Below are 21,364 nucleotides of genomic sequence, written 5' to 3' on the forward strand. Positions count from 1 at the left end.
CTCTGGCTGGATCCTGTTCTTCATGTGTGTCAGTCAGTGTCAGCTTGATGTCAGCAGCAAACTCACTCAGGGTGAACTCAATCCCTTCATCTATGTAATTAATACATTCTTTTATTACAGTCTGAGAACACATTCTAGATAAACAATTTCATTTAAATGAAAGTATTTGAATCAGTCCTGTCTCTCTCATACTGTTTCTGACAACAAATCTGTTAATCAGGTTATCAAGATCAATCTCATACAAAGAATTTTTACCAATATTCCTTCATCCATCCCACCATTCCCCTGCAGTAAATAATCCACTAAACAGGAGAAAAACAGAAGGAAGGTAACTTTTCAGTATCTCTAGCTAGAACCTGAACTAAACACACCACCATCTAGAGCTTAGAAAATTAGGAAAAAACTGATATTACACAGAAATTACTAATGTTGTAGATTAAACTCTAGGGGGTATCTTTAATCTTCTCTGATAACATCTTTAACTATGAGAATTCATATAAGGAGATTCCACTGGTAGCTAAGGACTCCTCTGAACTCCTATGAGTAGAAGAGAGGGAGAAAGAATGATTAGAAAGGAGGGAGAAATAACGATGAAATCACTCACAATTTATCTATGTGACCTGCTGATATTCTTAAGATGCAACACTTCACCCATTTGCTCAAAAAGTTGGACAATGCTTATCTTGGTATGATAATTTTTTATCCCATATCTTCTTTGAAACTGCCCATCAGTAGAGACCTGGCATATTATGTATTATTGTATCTTCCCACAAGAACTTATCTACAACCTATTGCTTAATGTGCTTAGCAAGTAAATTTTATGCAGTCCATATCAACAGTTGTTTAATTACAGTTACCAAAATCTCAATATTTTATGTAAGAGGGAGTATATAAAATAGTGTATCAAAGTAAAAAAAAAAAACCAACAAATTATTCATTAATGACTTGCTATTAACCTATAAAGATTCCTTTATTTTCTCCTATTTCATGGGGTCTATCTTCATCAACAGCCTGCTTTCGATATAATTTTTTTTGCTTGAAATTTTATAAGCTTTACATTCAGAGGAAATGAACCGAAACAGAAACATTTACTTGTTCTTAGTCTACAAGATAATGATATATTTTTAAATGTGCTGCTGTCAGATTTTATTACATACGTGCATAAATATCCATTACACATAGGAGAAAAAGAAAAAAAAAGGAACTGTTTGTCCCACCTTCTAATAAATCGGATCTTAAAATCAGAAAATAGGGTCTGACTACGCTAAGGTTGCAGAGTCAAAGAGGAGAAAAAGATAATCTTCCATCCTTGCAAGAACTTAGGTATGAGAACAATGACAATTGCTTCCTAAGTAATTTATGAAGTGAGAAGTGAAATGCAAAGTTAATAATTAACCATTCTTATATTAGCAAATTAGAAGATTAAGGAATCTGAGAATTTGACTCACTGTGTTTCTAAGCAGTATATGGGAGACCTAAGTCAACGAATATAGGCGTCTGCTCCAACATTTGACCAGATTCCTGGCCATAATGAAACAGGCCATATCACCAGCAGAGAAAATTCTTAGTAGATTTTGGCATTTTTGGTATGTACTCTCATTCCCTCATCTCCTTCTTCCCTTGCCTTGAGCATCCCCCCACCTCCCTGGTGCTTCCAGGAAGTAGTGACCGCTGCCTGGAGAGCTTTGCTTTGTCTCTCAGCTCTGAGCCCCTGACTGTGGTCACCTTCTAGGATGTCCTTATTCTTTCACTAACAGGGGCGCAGGCTGCAGCTGTGCACTCTCCAACTGAGCTGTTATGAGGGCTCTGTGAGTGTTTCTGAGTGCCAAGGTCAGAGTGCCTTGTGCTGCCTTCAGGTCTGGGAATGCCCTCTGAGCACTCCTACTGCCCCACAGTGCTCCACGTGATGCCTTGTGAAGGCTGACCTAGAACAGAGGCTAGATAGAGTTAAAGAATAAAGCAGGTATTTATTAGAAGGCCTCAATGGACATACCTTGGGCAGCACAAGAGCCCAGCCAGGGCTACACCCAAGATGAACCCAAAATGGTCATAAAATGACAACAGGTCACACTTTTATAAGTTCTGGTCCATTAGCATATTGGAGTTAATTGTCCAATTATAGCTTTAGGTTATGAAGTCTCATCCTTCTTGTTTTTCTCTCTGCAGTCCACTGCTATTTATTCTCTGGGGCCTGAAATTTGGATCATTTGTCCTTGGTCCCTAGCTGGAGAAGGAATTGTTTTGCCTGCCTACTCTGTGAAGAGAGCTTACTATCCCCTAATATGAAGCTCAGAACTGCACACTAAAACAGTAAAGAATCTGAAAAATATAAAAGCTAAAACCTAAGGCATCACACTCAGGAACTTCATACAGTACTACCTGCTCGTTAGGTGACAAGCCATTGCAGAACTGGCAGAAATTTCTCAGAACTATGTCATAATTATGCAAATTGATTCATAAAAATGTAGGTGTCTGTGATCTATCAACTACCTACATACTTATCCACAGATTTCTATGACCTTCTTGATTTACAAGATGCACACATATTTATTTTCCAAAATGTATGCCAAATATTAAAAAAAGTAATTTTTCTTTAGGATAGTCACAAATGTTTTTTAATTATTACATCTATTTTAAAAAATGTGCACTAGTGTATGCATACATATTCTGAAAAATATCCTTGATGGATTTTTACAATAATTTACAGTCTAATGTTGCATCTCTAAATGACCGAAGAGAAAACTTATCTGGAACCAGACAGTCTGACAGTGCAGTTGGATATGTATTCTGAAGCATTTGGTGAAGTATGCTTTTTGTTTGAGTGAATTAATTGCGCAGTGTTTCAGAGCTATTAAATTAAATTTTGTGCTGCCTCTACTTTATAGAAAAAGAAAAAAAGGAGAAATTTCTGGAAACTGTAGCACAGGAGATAAAATGAAGTTAAAACAGAAATAAACAGACAATGATAAGTTTAATTTTAAGCACTGATTACTTTTATCCTGTGGCTATTCTTTAAACACAATCAGAATCAAGGCAAACATCTTCTTAGAGAAATAACTATATGACAAGCATTGCTTATTACTTTTAATTAATTAGTAATATTATTTTTCTTTTGGTGCACAGAGCCTAAATTAATATTCTGTAAAATGTGACTACATTTTATGCTGATTCTTTTTCATTTCAGTCTTTGCACCAGCTGCTGTTGACAGCCATAAGGAAAGCAAAGGTAGGCAGCACTGTAGTTATCTTTAGGCTATCATGGATGTAGAACATATTTAAAAGAAATTTAAACAAGCTGAAATAGACTAATTTAAAATGTACCCTCATTGGGAATATGATGATTTTTTATAAGTCTGAAATATTTTCTGAGAGTTTTTTGTGCAAGATTATATTTGAAGTTTTCAGTTTAGAAATCAATCTCTGTAAAGTGCAGGAAGTTGAATGGTGTTAAACAGTGAAGGTGTTTGAAAAAATAACTCTGAGAGTTACTACTCTGATATGTAGTTTAGTTGAAAATAATCTGCTTCTATGGCAAGTATTACAGTATAGAGCTCACTGAAGGAAACCACATTAAATTGTGGTTGCAGTGATAGATTTGATAAATTTACTTTCTGTAAAGTTCCAGTGCTCTCAAAGCATACAAGGATAAACAAAAGTTGCTGCAGGTTGGATCCCCCATTAAAAGAACATTCAAAGATTATTTTTGGATTTCAATAGATATATTTGAGTAGCCTCAGTCAGCATTTTAATTTTCACAGACTCAGGCTGTGATAATAAGAATTTCACTATTCTTATATTATGTATTTCTTTTAACTGTTACATAATAAAATTTTAATGTTTATTCTCTAAGCAGCACCATTGCTCTTATCAAAACAATCATAGTAGCTAGAGAAAAGAATAAGGGGGTTTTTAATAAACACTACATGTCAACTGCTAAGGAAAAGGATAGCATTTCTCTATCACACTATTTGAGACATGAATTCTTTTCTCTGTATGAATCCTACAATCAAAGTAGAAGCAATTGTTTTGCCTAAGGAAAAATACAGAAACTATTAATATTATAAACAAGCATTTAATCTTTAGCAACTTCAGTTTTCTTTAGATTTTACATTACCATTTAATATTTCCATGCATTACAATGCCAAAGTAACCACACAAATCCCTATAAGAAGGATACACTGTCCTCATTTAGACAAGTGATCCAAAATCTGGGTGCATCTAATGGTCATATTCATATGAGATAATTAATATTTGTGTCACAGTCCTTTTCTCAGATTACTCTGCATTTCATTATAATTGCCATTAACTGGTTAATTATCTTCAGCACGTGAAATGCTAGATGGCAATGTGAGCCAGGAGCATGAAGTGGGGATCTAGGCATCAAGGAAATTTTCAAGGAACAGTAATTGCATCCCTTGCACCCTCATCCCTCTGTAAATGAGCTCCCCAAAACAATAAAGCTACTACTGCCACCCCTCTTCAGGTCAGCCAAACACTTAAATTAATGCAGCTGCCTAAAGTATGGCACATGGCTCTGCCCTAAAACACTGATGTGTCTCCACTGATTTCACTGGAGGCCTGTGGTGCTCCCAAGCAGCATGGGAAGTCAGGTGAGACAAAAGCCTCATTTCCTTCTGGGTACCTGATACCAGCCCCTCAAACACAGTGTTAGCTTTTGAAATATTCCTTCCAGATTTTGAACTTTTAATATAAGCTCCATTTCATGTGTTGGTAAATACACTGTCTGACTCATAAAGTTTATATAACTGAAAATTATTTTAGCAATGCAAAGGGTAAAACCTTTCTGCTGAAAATTTAGAAACTGCAGATAAGTGTAGCAAGCACTAAGACTGCCTTCAGAATCTCTACATTCTGTTCCTGGATTTTTTTACTACTTCTTTATATAGATATTTGATTTCAGAACTAAGTTCTGTGAAGATAGACTAAATATACAATTAGAATTTAAGCAAACACAACTGCTGATGATGTCTAAACTACTGGTATGACCAGGTGAAAGTTGCCTCTTTGGAAGAAAGAGTGTTAGATTGGTGCTAGGTCAAATTAATTTTTAACCTCATGGGAAGAAACACATATTTTATCTGCAATATTATTCTTTAGAGAATCCTCCAAGCAAATAGTTTACATTATAAAATCTTGTGTAATGGGTAACATACAAACATGATAAATACATTTTTCTGAAAACTAGGTCTTTCTTGTCAAAGGGATAATTTAGATAAAGGATAAATAAAAATAATTAATTTTTATTTCAGCTCTTTGGCTTGCCTTGCATTGGACTGAGAGACAGCACAATTAGACAAATATAATAGAAGTGATGCTCACATGATGCCTAAAAAAACAGGAATAATAGTAGCAATATTTGACCTATTATTAATGAGATTTAGTCCATGTGTTTTAATTAGGCATTTATGCTTTGGAAACAATTCCTATTTTATCTTAATGAAATATAAACTTCCTGAGATAGTACTTAAATCTCACCTCTTGTATAGTATCCTGTAATGCCAGACAGTGAAAATAATCAAAAATACCTCCATTTTCTAAATTCACCTGAAAGTGAATGGCAGAAATAGAACACAGCTAGAGATGGAAAACATTTATTAGATCATCTAGTTTGTTTCCATGACAATGAAAGCTCTTTCCCCACAGTACATTTTCTAGAATTTACTCAATCTAATTTAAGGCTTATACCATTTCCTATGGGATTAATTCTATACTGTGGTAGGTTAAGAAATTTGCATAGGCATTCAGTGTAAGCCTTCCACTCTTTACACCACATTCCATGTTTGTTTTTTTTTATATCTCCCAAATAAATCTTTTTTCTTCTTGTCATTTAAGTAATTGCATACATATAGCTGCTGCTACTCTGTCTCTTTTAAATGCTAGCTAAACTAACCTGGACATATTTCCATTTCTCTTTACAATTCTCTCCTGAAATTTTTTACCTTATGCTTTTTCTGAAGCCCATATTTGCTAAAAATGCATTTCCAGAATTATGCACAGTGATCCAAGTATCAGGGTCTCAGAGACACGTTGGATGGCATATTAACTCTTATAGTTAACAATTAGAAATATTATGCAAAACCAAAGACAGTCTTCAAATCTTTTTATTTAGTTGATAACCTACCAGTCATGGTCAGCCCCAGCAGGCATCTGTGGACTTTTTGTGGAAAACATTAAATTGCCATGCTACAAATTATGTTTATCTAAAGTTCACTGTTGTTTCTAAAATATTTTCCATATTATCTCAGGCTTAGTTTCTAAGTGATATACAATAAACATATGTTCATCTTTAAGAGTTCAGATACAAAGTTCCTTTTTCCAACTAGTTCTCTAGAAGCCAAAATTTTCATCAACATACAGAAAGACAGTTTACAGAAAAATATAAGGCTGCTTGGGAGAGGTACTGATTTTATGGCAAAATGTACACCTACTTTGTTGAATTATATTTCCTGAGGACAACAATACAATACAAAACAAAACAAAAAAGGGTCAGGTTGGATGAGGCATTGAGGAACCTGGTCAAGTGGAAGGTGTCCCTGCCTATGGCAGGGGAGTTGGAACTGGATGATCTTTAAGGTCCCTTCCAATCCAAGCCATTCTATCATTCTGTAATGATAAATATTGAATCCTCTTTTATCACATAAATTATTTCTGAATATAAAAATTAAAATAAAACTAACCACCAGAGTGAAAAAAAAATCTTAATTGACTAATCAAGATCCATAATGATTCAGGGAAAGCAGCCTTAGCCAGTGACAGTCTTTTTCAGTTAGCAGATCATATAGTTAGAAAGAAATTGGGAAAATTTATCCTGATACCTTATTCCTTTTACTGTTTGTGCAGAGTTTTAAATACAAAGAGACACAGTTTATATATATCTATAATAGTATTTTACAGGATTAAAGATGAGATTTCAAAATACTCAGATAAATCTAACTTTCCTGAGAGAATGTTAGGAATACCTGAGATTGTTTTCCTTCATACAAATAACGAAGTTAAATATTCTCCTTCGAAGGAAAAAAAAAAATTACATTACCTATGGAACCATAATTAATTCATGATAATTTATGGATACCTGCATTAATGTAGTATCATTACTGGCTAAATATTCAAACAGCCTTATTTATTATACATGATTAAATAGCACAAATAAAATGCAGCAGCCCTGCAGCAGAAAGTAGAACTAATCAGCACACAGATAGAAAATATAATCATGTGAAATGGAGACTATGCTTTCACTGCAGAGTTAATACAGACTTCTGTTGTGATGCTGGCATTATTCTCCATCACAGCAGCTCGCAGAACCCCCTTTTTCCTGTTTAGTAATGCTTCTAAATTGGACTTCACAATAAGTTTAAAGTACAGCAAAGTCTATATGCAAAGGTCCTTACTATTTTTCTTTTTTTTTCTGTAGATGTATATAGGTATATAAACATAAAATCAGATTCATGCTAGCATTAGTCAATTTGCAATCAGTATAAAGTACATTCAGATTGATGATTGTAGCATTTCTTTATTTAGTATATCTAGTTCAGTCTTTGCTAAAGCGTGCTCTAAAATAACACTGTATGAAGTAATTAAGTACAAAACATATCCAAATAATAGAAAATAAAATTTTCTTTCTAGATCTGCTCAGTACATAGACTAATCCAGTACAGCTCTGAAAAAAAAAATTGAAATTAATTTTTTAGGCTGAGAACACGTTACCTTCTCTTGGTTTTGGTTATATAACTTAAATTAGTGCATTCTCTACTGGTAAGTAAAAAGACCTAACAATGGCCATTAGTGCAAAATTATTTTAAAATTTTAAACAAATGTAAGCTATTCGGTAGTGGTATGAGCAAAGAAAGACACTGGACTTTTAATTAAGTGTTTTTATGTAATAAATTCAGATTCAACCCCATATATAGTAATAAAGAGAGAAATTAGCTTCTGTAATATCTTATTTAGGTACATGGAGGTAACGAAATATTCCACTCTATTGCCATAGTTTAAATTTTGCATTGCGAAAAGGATACATGACATAGGATTTAATGAGATATTCTATTATTTTGAAGCATTTTTTCACCAAAGCAGGAGAAGAAAATCATATATATAGGCAAGAAACAGAAATAACTGCAACTCAGTGAATAGGTCCATACAATAAATTCTGTTTCCTATCTTACCTCTGCCCTGTAGCACCCCTTACATTGCAGTCTACTTTTTCTACACATTTTCATTCAAGTTAACATCACGTTCTGGAGACAAAACCATATCACATAAATACCACTAAATAAATAATAATAAATACATCACTCTAAATTTGGAATTGTTATAATGAATCTCCCGGAATTCATGTAAAGCTGATGTCCTGCCAAAGATGTATTAAAAGAAATATAATTCTTTCTTCCCTTTAGTTAGCTCATCTCACATCAGCCTGAAAGAGCAGTAGATTTGAGATTAGTTCTCAACCTGATCTGAGCTCTGGTTTCAATATCCACTTGCTCCAATCAAGGTGAATATATGCCACAGACTTCTTTCTGTATGCCAAAAGTGCAGGTCAGATATCACCTGTATGTGATCAAAATTAAATACAACTAATGTATTTTGCATAATTTCCATGAAAAAAGTGATTTTTGAGACAGCATTTAGACACCAGTGATTATTCTAAAACCTTCCCAAATAACAGTAAGTAGGAAATGGGTTTACTTCTATATTCAGCCATGAACTCCAAGATACAGACTTGCTCATAGTGGATTACATCAGAAGACCAAAATCCAATAAAAATCCCTTTGCATTAGTTGCATGGAAGTAATAATAAAATCCACAAAAATGTAGACTTGCAGTTTTTTGACCACTATACTATCAAGAGGCCACACAAAATTCTGTTCAGAATTGATAACAAATAAATAATTATTAATTAATAATTAAAAATAAGTTTTGGTCTGTGTTTAACGTGAGAACAGGTTCTTTTTGTATGCTACTGCAATCTTGTGAGCATAGTCTCCAAGTATCTTGTATGGTTACCCAATTTTTTAGTGCCTCCATTACACTTTACATTTTACATTACAATGTCTATAATATTAATATGTGTGTCATATATTAAATGTGATATAATAAACTACATCATATTATTAATATCTTTCAGGGACAAGATTTAGTGGTGGTCTTGGCAGTCCTGAGTTAACAGTTGCAAATGATGACCTTAAAGGTCTTTTCCAACCTAAAGAATTCTATGACTCTACAATTTTAACATGCTGACTGTACATCCTAACAATTGTTACAAATTTCCTTGTGAATTGCTTTATTTGTATATGAATATGCTTTATTTGTATATGAATAATGTTCAATATTTGAATTTAAAAGTTCTGAAAGACCTATCTCAAGAAAAAAAAATCTCACTGTAGTGAGGATACATCAGCCATGTAGCTGGCAGTACCAAAGGAAACAATCTGGTTAGTAATATGAAATAATGTGCAGCTGCTAAGACTAAGGGTGCAAATGCAGGGCAAGGCACAAAATCCTTGTATATCTCTAAGGTACTTAAGTTACTCTGCCACATGTTCTAATGCCTAGAGATGTACCTAAATTCCAAAAGAAAAGGGAAAATTTAATTTGTACTTTCATTTGCGTATACTCAAAAATTCATGATCATAAGACCTCTGCAAATATTTATAAATTAAAATTCATAGATGCACACGAGGCATTAAATAAGACATATATTCCTGGGAACTCCAGCTGTGAAGTTCACATGATTTTCTGGCACTACAAAGGAGATGTTGACAGTGGCAAGTGTAGAAATTAGACCTCTGTACTTGCCAGGTTCTTTGACTGAACAACACTATACTTTCGACTCATGCTTTATTAAAAAAAAAATTTGAATTATGATTTCTGGTAGTCCTTGTACATTCTGATTATGCCGTGTCTTACAAATTAGCAACTGCAAGATGAAATATATCTGTTAAGCACAAGCAAGCTTTTGTGGACATAAATAATTTGAATTATTCAGTTTTTTATATTGTAAGCCTTCCTGCATTTTAAAATCTTTTCTGTCCTCTCTGACACTTTTCAAAAACTTGCAAAGTATGACAGGTAGATGAAGCATGTCTTACTGGAAGAGTTCTTGCAAACAGGGCATTTAGAAGATTTTACTGTAGCTTATCTGAATAATGCTTGAACTGTGTTAGAGTCACTGTGACACAGAAGAGCAATAAAAAATGAGTTTTCTCTAAAACACTCATTGTTCTGGTAATTTTGTAGCAGAACAATGCCACCATTAGCAGGGAAAAAATGAAGGTCCTTAAGTGAATGAAAGACTGACTGCCCCTGGGGTCCTCAACTCCACACAAAATGCACTTGTTCTGAGCGCAACCTGAAGACACAGGAGCAACAACCTAAAACATAATATTAGGAAAATCAGGAAACATGAAGAGAAACATCATTGTATAGAAGAGGAGAGGTAAGAGGGGAGGAGAGATTTTAAACATCCTGTTTCAGGCAAAGATTTTAATGTTATTTTAATTTAGTTTGTATATCTATACTGGAAAACACATTTTGTAGGACAAGAAATAGTCAATATTCCTGAAATTCTGAGGTTCTATCTTTTACTAATGTTTTATTCATCATCTCCTTTGGTCACTTTAAAACTATTTTTAATGTCTTATATAGAGAAAAAAATACTAAAATTTGCAAAAAACTATTCTTATCTCATTATTCTACTATTTATTTATTATTGAAACTATGTTTTATTTATGACATGTAATACATGCCAAAAGGTCTTATATTTGGTGCACAGTAGTCAAACCATAGGCTAAACTTTTTGATTTAGAGCATTTCTCTGTGACTATATGTTCTATTTTAAAGGTTAATAATGAAAACTGTCTTAAAGGAATTATAATTGCATTACTTGCTTGTCAACTTAGTTTTGTATACCTTTACCAATCAAAGTTTATTATTCCTATTATTACATATGTGACTACCATTTTCTAAGACACAAGGGCTTAAAACTTATTTATTCAAAATGTTCATGAAGTTTCACGACAAAAAATTGACTTGAATACCAGAAGATGTGAATTTGGAAGTATATCTTAATCAGAAAAATGACTCAAATATTGCAGCAAGGTATTAATCAAGACATATTTTCATTCTTATAAATAAAGACACCATGCAAATTCCCTCTGATGTGCAATATATCCAGCTCAATTCTTATTATAAAATAAACAAAGTTAAAGTTTCAGCATTTCAATCGCTAATCTCTTTCAAACTTAGGCAACTTTGGGACAAATTTCTCCAATACATAACATTTTTATTTCATTTCTCAATCTCATATTTTTCCTTCTCAGGTTCAGAACCAAAAAAGAGCTTTCAGAAGGCTGACTTTCCCTCCCTATCACTAAGCACATGCTGAAGTGAAGCCAAGGACCTGAAATACCTCCAGCTTATGCTTCAAACCTTTTATCTCAGGGTAAAGTTAAAATTATGCCATTACCTCCAAACTCATCTCAGATTTCACAATTTTTCAGGGGTCAATATTATATTCATTGATTTCTTTCTCAGAACCCTGTAAATCATTTGGGCTCAATACCAATCTTTCTTGAACCACTTTGAAACACAGTGTTTCACACAGTTCTATGAGTAAACCTTCATTCTGCCTTTATAGTGGAAAATCCAGAGTATACTCCTGAGAAATATAAAGGGATGATGGGTCCATAAATAGTGACTGACAGTCCCATCACACCTGACAGGAAAGGAGCTGAGTAACTGCAGTACTCCTCCCTTCCATTCTCCCCAGCTTAGCCAGACCTACACAGCCAAACATCCCAATGCTATTTGTGCTATTTTATCTGTCTGTGCTTTCTATCCAGAAAGAAATAATGAAACTCACACCAATAGAAATGGTCTTCTTTCCACTGCTTCAGTAAATAAGTAACTGCGGTGGGAACAGCAGTAAAACTTCTCAATCAAGGAACAAAGTGAAGGCATAGCTTTTTTTGCTGGTAAGGAAAGTTTTGCTTTTCAAAGCCCCATATTTCTACCATGCAGTATAATTACTGCTCCTGACCTGCTAAAGGGATAGTGCCATTAGTAGGCACATCTTACCATAAATGTGCATGTGATTACTAACACAAAATGGAAAAAGCTAAAAGGATAAAGGAGTGTAAAGAAGGTGAGGGCTATGAGAGTGCTGTTAACCATTATTTTGTGCAGTTTTGGACCCAAGAATATAAGAAAGATTAAGCTCTTAGCATCCAAAGGAGGGAAACAAAGACAGTGAAGGGCCTTGAGGGGAAGCCATATATGTGAGTGGCTGAGGTCACTTGGTCAGTTCAAGAGACTGAGGGGAGACCTCATTGCAGTTAAACTTCCTCATGAGAGGAAGAGGAGGGGCAGGCACTGATCCCTGCTCTGTGGTCCCAGTGACAGGATCTGAGGGAATGGACTGGAATTGTGTCAGAGGAGGTTTAGGTTGGATATCACAAAAAGGTTTTCCCCCAGGGGGTGGTGGGGCACTGGAACAGCTCCCCAGAGAAGTGGTCACAGCATCAGCCAACTTTCAAGGAGTGTTTGGACAGTGCTCTCAGACACATGGTGTGACTCCTGGGGATGGAGCTGTGCAGGGCCAGGAATTGGAATTTTGTGATCCTTGTGGGTCCCTTCCAACTCAGAATATTCTATGATTTTTAACATACTTGGTAACAAGCAAAGAAGGATTGGTGAAGACTCTCACTAGAAGCTTTTGACCATATAGCTGGGGAAAATGAAATATTTATGCATATGACTCTGACCAGTTACAGGAAACAGTCTGACATTGACTTTGCTGCACACCAATACAAAAAACTAACTCCCAGCTGAGGGAGGACTTGCTTAGTACTCATGGCAGTTTTATCAGAGTGACAGCACCCTAAAGAAGAGTAAAACTGATACATAGGGCCCCTTATTGTTGTAGTCACCACAGCTCTGCCCTGCTCTGCCCTAGTCTGGACTCTTGAGTGGATAATAGGATGCACCTATTACCCACTCAAGGGTCAAGACTAGCAACCTTGATTTCTGGATGTTGGAACATGCAGTTCCCATAAAATACTGGGCTCTTGGCATTGAACAAATCTCTTAAATGCTTCAACTATACAATATCATAGTCATTTTTAATATCATGCTCTCTGCCTTTTCTTTTTCCAAAAAAAGAAGATAATACCCACATCTTATTGGGCTGTTCTGAGAAATGACAGGAATCATCTGAGTTATTCAAGAATAGAAAGAGATTTTTTTTTACATATTCTCTTCAAAAGGTTGTATTTGGTAACTCAGTTATTCCTTAGATTTCTGTTGCTCTCACCCAGGTGGGGAAAAAAAATCAAGTTTTAAAGCATATTTAATCATTTCTAAATTTAGGATTATTTAAATTTCTGAATTTAAGATACTAGCTGAATTGAGACAAATTATCCACCTCTGATCCATCCTCTTTTTTCTTCCTGGTGGGAGGTTAGGATCATATGCCAGCTAGGATTTTATTGCCATCGTCAGATAACAGCAGTTGATGCACAATGAGAATAGAGAGAAACCTGTTATGGCTGCAAATATCCACAGCTCTGTGAGATGCATGGAGGAAGCATATGTCACCTTATTAAATCTGTAGCAACTGAGGTGGAAGTAACAGAAGGTATCTCTCCCCAGAGCTGGAAGAGATGGGAAAAGAAATGGCTCTGTAAGGAAATCTCTTACTTTTCTGTCTCTGAAAATATCTGTAACAGAATGTTACAGGGAGGGTTTTTCCTAGAAATAGGGACTTAAAAACAAACCCAAAACCCAACAGCCACCTAGACGGGATGGAATACACAACTTCCTCTGAGAAAGAAATAGCTTTGCGGCAAGTTAGTACGTTGAGCTGCTTCCTCCAAAGAAAACAGAAACATGAGAAGATGAGAAAAATCATACTGCTTGTCCCACTTTGTCCCAAAAAGGCTAATCAAGGGCCAAAGGACTGATGAAGTTAGATACACTTATTTGCAGCGCAAAGAGGACATAAGAGTTCTCTGTGAGGAATGTTTGGCAAAGGTGCAGAAAAGACCAAATACACAGCTGTATTATTTCTCTCTGCCTTTTAAACTTGCTTTCCCAGCTGCCAGTCTTCCCTTTGTGTTTAGAGAAGTTCACATATATATATAGATATATATGCACATAGGGATTTACCTGAATATGGCTTATTTCTCTAATTTTAGGAAGAAAATAAGATAGAGGACTATTTGACATGGGCAAGTTTCCTACAGTAATACAGAGATCTAGAACTGGAATCAGCTTAGTTTTGGAATTCTGTTTGTGACTGAGGCAAGACACAGACAGTTAAGAACAAGAGGAGGAAATAGCTTTGCTATGTCTTTAATACATATTAAGGAAATATGTATTATATACAAATAAGGAAATACAAATTAAGGAAAAATTACATAGTAGGAATACAAATAAATGTATTTATGAACACTGTATATGTTTTACTTGAGAAAGCACATCAACTACAAATTTGAGGAATATACTTAAAACATGATTCTATTAATCTAGTGTGGAGGTAAAAAGGAGCAGATGTGAAAATCCCAGCAAAATAGAATTTTAAAGGTAGCTATAGACAAGCTAGTTTTGAAAAGGGGGGAGAGGCAGTTTCAATTACATATTACATATGTAATTACATACAATTACATACAGTATTCAGCAGTATTGCACCACAGAATATGGACAATATACTGTCAGTTCTAACACCATTATGGTGGTTTTCTTCTTGGCTCTTAGACTAGTAATATTTGAAAATGCAACATTGTCTTAGAGTATTAGAAAACCTCTTGCTACATTGAACCAATATAGTCAGGGGAAAAAAAAAAACTCAAATCTATTCTACAGAAATATTCTGACAATTTTTTTTCCCAACAAGGAAGGGAAAATTATCATTTTCCTTCAATGTCAAAGTAATAATTGTCAACACCAGAAAAAATAACAATTGCCTGTGATAGTAATTCCTGACATCATTTGATGGCTTCATTATAAAATGGACCTTTGGTAAATAGCTACTATATATATTGGTTAGATATATTGGAGGAAACAAAACAGAAAATTAAATAATGAAAAGAAATCATATGTTTCTGCTAAAATGATACTTTCAGAGGAAATGTCTAGTTTTGCCAAGTAACTAATTTATTTTGTTGTTTTATTCATCTTTTAAAAATCAGTATATATATACGTAAAAGATGCTCACCAAGGGATTTCAAAAGTGAAAACTCTTAAGAGTCTTCAAAAACACTGGAGTTTAATTTAATGAAAGAAAATACAATTTGTTTTTTTTAAGCTAGGTGTTTCTAATTTCAAAATGAGACAATTCCTAAGTCTCTATTGTACACAGAATTTGGTGAACAATCTTTGTACTGGTTCTAGGCTCAATATGTTAGTTATCTTATGCCCCTGTGTGGCCAAGCTAGACAGTAAACTGACTTTCACAGAACTGTAAAAAAATCCTAACAATATGTCATGTGAGAAACCAAGTTTAGGTGAATGGACCGCTTTCCATTTGACGAGAAAAGCTTCTAATATAAACTGCAATTGCAAAATTGGATTGATAGTCCTCTGTACATTTTCTACCAAGCTGAGTCACAAAAGATGCTTGCCATTATGCAGTAATGTGTTAATCTCAATACTGCCCAAAGCAATTGTGACTTCTAAAAGCATGTTGCTACAAATAGAGCATCCAACAGCACAGTATTTGTAGACTAAACACAAAATGAAGGATGGAAATCTGAAAATCCAGCTAACTAATTTACTAAAGGTTTAAAATAAATTTTAAAACTTATTTCATTGTTTTTTGTCATTTGAACAAATAGCATGTCAGTGAAAGTAATCAGAAAAATTTTAGACTGCACAAAAAGCAAACCTCCTTTAGATGCTGCTGTAAAATTTGGATGTAATGCAAGCACATACTGTGTTTTCATAAAAGGTCTCTTGATTTCTTTTCTGGACACATGATGAATTTATTCCATAAACTAGTTATTTGCCAAATGCTCAAAATACAGAACAATTCTTATGGTTTCCCAACATGAGGCCATTCTAATAATTTAAAAAAAAAAAATAACTTATTACCCAGGAAATAGCACCCCAATCCCCAACACAATTTTGAGGTAAAATGATAGCTCTTACTGCTTCAGCTGGCTGGAGTTGGTAATGTTAGACAGAGCTGTGTAGGAGCAAGAGGGAGGCCCAGCAAACCAGCTTTCTCTTTTACACTCACAATAGCATCTTACAGCAAAGTGCTGCCCTGTAGCTGGCAGAGGAGAACTCAGCAGCAATATTCCTCCATTAGAGGCTGCTGGGAGGGGATAACTAAAACCATTTAAGTACTAAAATCAATCTAACTCACAAGGACCTTAATATCATTTGGGGCCTCTCATATCAGCTACTGCAAAGCCAGAACTATGCAAATAAAAACCCAACTCTTACAAAATTCTTATGGGAAATGATAAAAAACAGTTTAATGTATGTTTCTGTCAATGGTTAGCATAGCAAGAGAAAGCAAAGCCCAAGATCCCTATCTTTCCTTCAACAAAATCTCAGTATGTCTAAACTTTCTGAAGAACTGAAGAACAAGAACTCCAAGAAAAAATGATGTGAAACTTAAGAGGAATGTCTATTCAATTAAAATTATCCATATACCACCTCCTTTCCTATGACTTTGTTTTACACTCTATTATCAACTGTACGATTTGTATGCATGAAGCTGTTTTCTTGACATTATTACTTTGTGGCAGTAGCAGTTAATCACTCTGTGCGTAATGTCAGCCGTTATCTTTCTGGACTCTGACTTGTACTTCTCAGATGTAAAAACAGAAAAAACCTTATTCAAAAGAGAAAGGATCATCAAAGGACAAAATATATAACTTTGAAGACTAAAGAGATAGAGCTCACTATACCTCATCAAAGCAGACTTACATGCGGGAGGTACACCACAGTTCTGAAGCATTAACTCTTAATGCATGAACAATTAGCTTTTAGCAAGTGCCTTACATTTATCCTGCAAAGCTTTAAATGAAAAACCTATCTAAATTACAGACTACATTCATTTAATTAAAAAAAAATAAACCAGATTTTTTTTAAATCAGTAAGACAATCAAAGGACTACCCTCTGTGATAAATGCCAGTGAGATTTTTAGTGACTAATAGATGACTTCTTCAAAAGCCTTTTATCAAGATCAGATTTAAAATACAAATAGATCTTTGGAAGAAAGAATCTTTTTACTCAAAACCTTAAAATACTTTCACATAACTTTATTTTCAGAAGACAGAGAAAGCATGAATTAGTCTCTCACAATTACTGCTGCATATTGTTTAAAAATTGCACAATGTTTTCTTGAGGCCAAAAGCATTGATACCTAGAAAAACACAACATTGCTCCTTATAAATACAGGAATATTCTCCTCCTAAGCAAAACAGGCCATACTAGGTAGGAGGTCTGTTCAATTTCCTAAGAATCCTTTCTTGTTTGCCAGTCTTCTAGAATAAATATACTCCTAAATATACTCTAAGGCACAGCAAATGAATAAAATAACTCTGTCTTTTTATCTGACACTGTATGCAGCTTTTGCCCAGGTCTCACAAGCAAAATAAACAGCAAAAAGCACCACGTACATGTATCTGTAAAAAAAAATTTTCAAAAAGTGTGCACCTCGATCTACAAAAAGCATGTACTCTGATCTGCAAAAGCAGAGCCAGGGAATCAGGACTGGGATGGTGGCTGATTAGAACAGTTGCTAAGGGCTTTGCTGGTTGCTGCAGGCCTGAAACTATGCACTTGGAAATATGCAGTTTTACAATCCCAGCTGATAATACGTAAATTATTGCTCCATTTTGTAGAGCTTCAAATATTTCACAGTGTACCAAAGGGATATAAGAAAAATCTCATTGAATACAGATTTCATATATACCTAAAAATACCTTAATTCATAACTGTGATTATGATTGCTAAAACTACCTACATAATTTTACATACCTAATTAGAAATTCATAACCAAGGTAACAAAACTTGAGAACAGTAACATTAAATAAATATCAACAGATTTTAAAAGGAAATATCAGCAGTAAGGGAGAGAATCCTTACAACAAAATTATGGGAAATAAAATTATAACCATCTTCTGAAGTATCAAGTGCAAATATCCCTGTAGTTAAGAAATTATATCCCATTTAAAAGAGATCTCTCCCACAGAGGCAGAGAAGAAGATTAAAATGCTGGATATAGTCTCTGCCTATTACTTCCACCCTTTTTCCAGAATGTTTCCATCAGTGCACTATCTTTATAAAAAACTACAGGATTCTTTTTCTTCCTGACCTGCACTTCCACTCTCTTAGATAAAATTATTAATATTTTTATGTTTAATATTTAATAGCAGTATGAAAAAGTTCCAAACGTCAGCACTATAATATGTTTAATGAATAATGACACAGAAATGTGGCGTTATTAATTAATTTTGCCCCTCCAAAAGTCCTAAGAAACCTATTCAAAAATTCTCACACCAATAAACAACAAGTTCACCTTATCATTTTTAATTCCCACAAAACAACAGCTATTCACAGAAGGATACCTTACAGGGCTGACTGACCTGCTGCAAAGCATCCACTAATCAGCTACAATTTGACCAGTTAAAAACATTATTGAAAAGCATTACACACAGGATCTAAATCTTTTTACAATAAGGAACTGCTTTCTATTTTGCAAAAGGTATGCAGGACTACTAATTTGCATCTTCCAATAAATTATGCATGGTTAAACAGACACATCTCTGAGCATTTAATCTTTTCACTGCCATATCCACATAGAAATCATTTTCTCTGACAAATTTGTTTATGAATATTTAATATGCTTTAAGGATTACAGCTAATAATGCTAGCTTCTAATGGCAGCTAATGTACTTGAAAGATACATAACCATCTTAAATATTTTATTCTATCTTTGCTGGCTTTATTTCTGCAGATTGAGTTATCATGTAAATCCTTACATAAAACATAAAAACACTAACAGACTCACTGCTACCATGAAAATATTAATATCTAGGAGTGTAGTTATAAAAGTACCCCACTGAAAAGCATGCAGATAGATTGCCATCAGCACAAAAGGAGAAATGATAAAGCAAAAATATTTCATTTCTACTTACCTAGTGTTGTTCAACGTTTGTCCAAAAAGATCATTTTGTAAAATATTTGGAGGGGATGAGAAAACCCCATGAAAATGAGATAAAACAGAATTGCAGACCTGGCGCAGTGTTTCAAATTGCATTTTCTCCCTTTCTTTCCCTTCTATTTTTCTTCACCACCTGTCTTAAAAGTCATCTATTTTGTACACACCATCAAATACAAATATGCCAATCAAGTTCCATATTTCTCCTGATCTCTGTAAAAACTGTGCCTAAATGAGCAGGGGCTGATAGTTAATTGTACAGTCATTATTCTTCTAATTCAGTCGTAGAAGATTTAGTACCCGAGCAGCTTTCTCCTGACTGTAGCAAGAATTCTAAACAGCAGTAAGCTTTTTGGGCATTCCCAGCTGAAGTGTGAAGCTGAGCTGCTTTCATGTACTCTACTCATATTTCTCTAAGCCTATTAAAAACACGCAGTGAATAGATGCTGTCGTCAGGAGTTTCAGCACATCTGGCTGCCAGCAATAAAATCTCAGAAGTAAAAAAAAGGAGGACAAGGCATCCTCACACTGTTACTACTATCTAAAAGGAGGAGGATTTCTGCATCTTCCCCTCCTCCTTCCCTCCCCTGTAAAAATGACTAATATCCGTGACCATGTATGTAGAATTCTTAATTTTTTCATAATGTAATGGCAATTCTAAAGGACTGAAAGACCACTCTAAAAAAAAATATGCACATAATAAACAACATGTAGCACTGAGACTGTAACAATAGATCTTTTGTCTCATATCTGAAAAGCTATACTGTATCTGAGATAACAGGATTTTAGTGCAAACATTTAAATGTAGTATCAATTCACGACTGAAGCAAACAGTATACATTCTATACCTAACACTCTGTCAGGGATTGTACATACAGCATCAAGGCAATGATTTACCATGCAAACTTGAGCAATTACTAAAAGGAATGGCTGCATTATATATAAGCACTGCATTACAAAATGAAACGTCTTCAGTATTTTTTAAAAGTTTATTGCACTGAATCAGCCATGATAGAACTGAGAAAAATCAATCACTTCTTAGGGTGCTCCAAAGCCATCTGCTTCCAGGAAAACCCACTATTTTAGGAGCCTGTGTACTGGTACACAGAAGTATCAGATATCAAAGAGCAAGAAGCAGAATCAGTCATCTAACGGAACAGAGTGAGCTTTTGCAACATAGTATGCACTGTGAATACCATGAAACGTACAGAAAATAAGTATCTCTGACTAAAAACCATTTTTTCTTTTCCTTCAATGCTTGTGCCAGAGGATGATGTTACATAACAATACAGAAAATAGTTTATCATTGTCAAATTAAAGAATAACAACTAAAAATATTTTATTTATAATACTTCATTTTCTATCCACAGCTTTTAATGTCTTAGCACTTATTACAAAATCTCCAAGTAAACAAACATAAAACGAGGTCTATTATTAAAGCTCTTCCACTGAAAGCAATTTGAATCTCAGATGATGTGGGAAAAAGCATCTTTCCAGCTAATTCAAGTGTGTTGATGTGCTCAGGAGGAAGAAGCCATCCAAGCTTCTTTGGCCAGAAGGATGGCAGCTACAACACAGATTTTATCAGAAAAAAGGAAATGGGAAGAAATTCATCTCCTGGCCCCTGTAAAAGGGATATATGTGACTCCCTCCTACCACCCATGTTAAATATTTTTTTACAAATCATGAAAATATCTACTAATAAATCTGTTTGCAAAACTCATGTGAAAACCTACCAAGTACTACCCAAAACAGTTTTAATACTTTTTTTTCTGTCCATAGCATACTGTGCATTATGAAAGCATTTGTATTTGAGCAATGTATTACAATTTATGATAAAAGAAATAGGCTCTATGTTTGCCAAAGCTGGTAACTTTTGAGATCCTGAAGGAGGAAACAATGGCCATTTGTGGCTATCTTACTATAATAAAATGAAAAAGGAATTCTTGGTAACCACCTTACTTATATTACAGAGAAGTCATGTTTGTAATGCAGGAAAATTTTCCTTTACATTCATTCCACCAAAAAACCCAAATTTTCTAATCTGTTCCAAGAAACAGTCATCTTGTCACAAAAGTTCGTCATTCCAATCAGTATAATATGCACCACTTCACAGTTCAGAGGCAATGTTGGCCATGGAGTAGATACAAGACCAGTATTTTATCATACAT

At 34.5% G+C, this 21,364-nt stretch overlaps 1 protein-coding gene across 50 annotated transcripts in view; it reads right to left on the bottom strand.

Annotated features, from left to right (window-relative positions):
- Window positions 1-21,364, bottom strand: part of RIMS2 (regulating synaptic membrane exocytosis 2) — a 445,153-nt gene that overhangs the window by 292,455 nt on the left and 131,334 nt on the right. For 3 of the 50 annotated variants that reach the window (XM_071421437.1, XM_071421447.1, XM_071421440.1), the window contains exon 1: window positions 19,171-19,734. The exons of 43 other annotated variants lie outside the window; for them this stretch is intronic. In XM_071421437.1, the coding sequence (XP_071277538.1) occupies window positions 19,171-19,292 (122 nt within the window). In that variant the 5' untranslated portion in view covers window positions 19,293-19,734. Of the gene's footprint in view, window positions 1-19,170; window positions 19,736-21,364 lie in introns of those variants that run through there. 4 more of the 50 variants (XM_071421449.1, XM_071421442.1, XM_071421448.1 and 1 more) reach the window with 2 other exon arrangements.

Source organism: Agelaius tricolor, unplaced genomic scaffold (genome assembly GCF_023055355.1).
Source record: "Agelaius tricolor isolate 1412-34295 unplaced genomic scaffold, bAgeTri1.0.p SCAF_2, whole genome shotgun sequence".
Taxonomy (NCBI): domain Eukaryota; kingdom Metazoa; phylum Chordata; class Aves; order Passeriformes; family Icteridae; genus Agelaius; species Agelaius tricolor.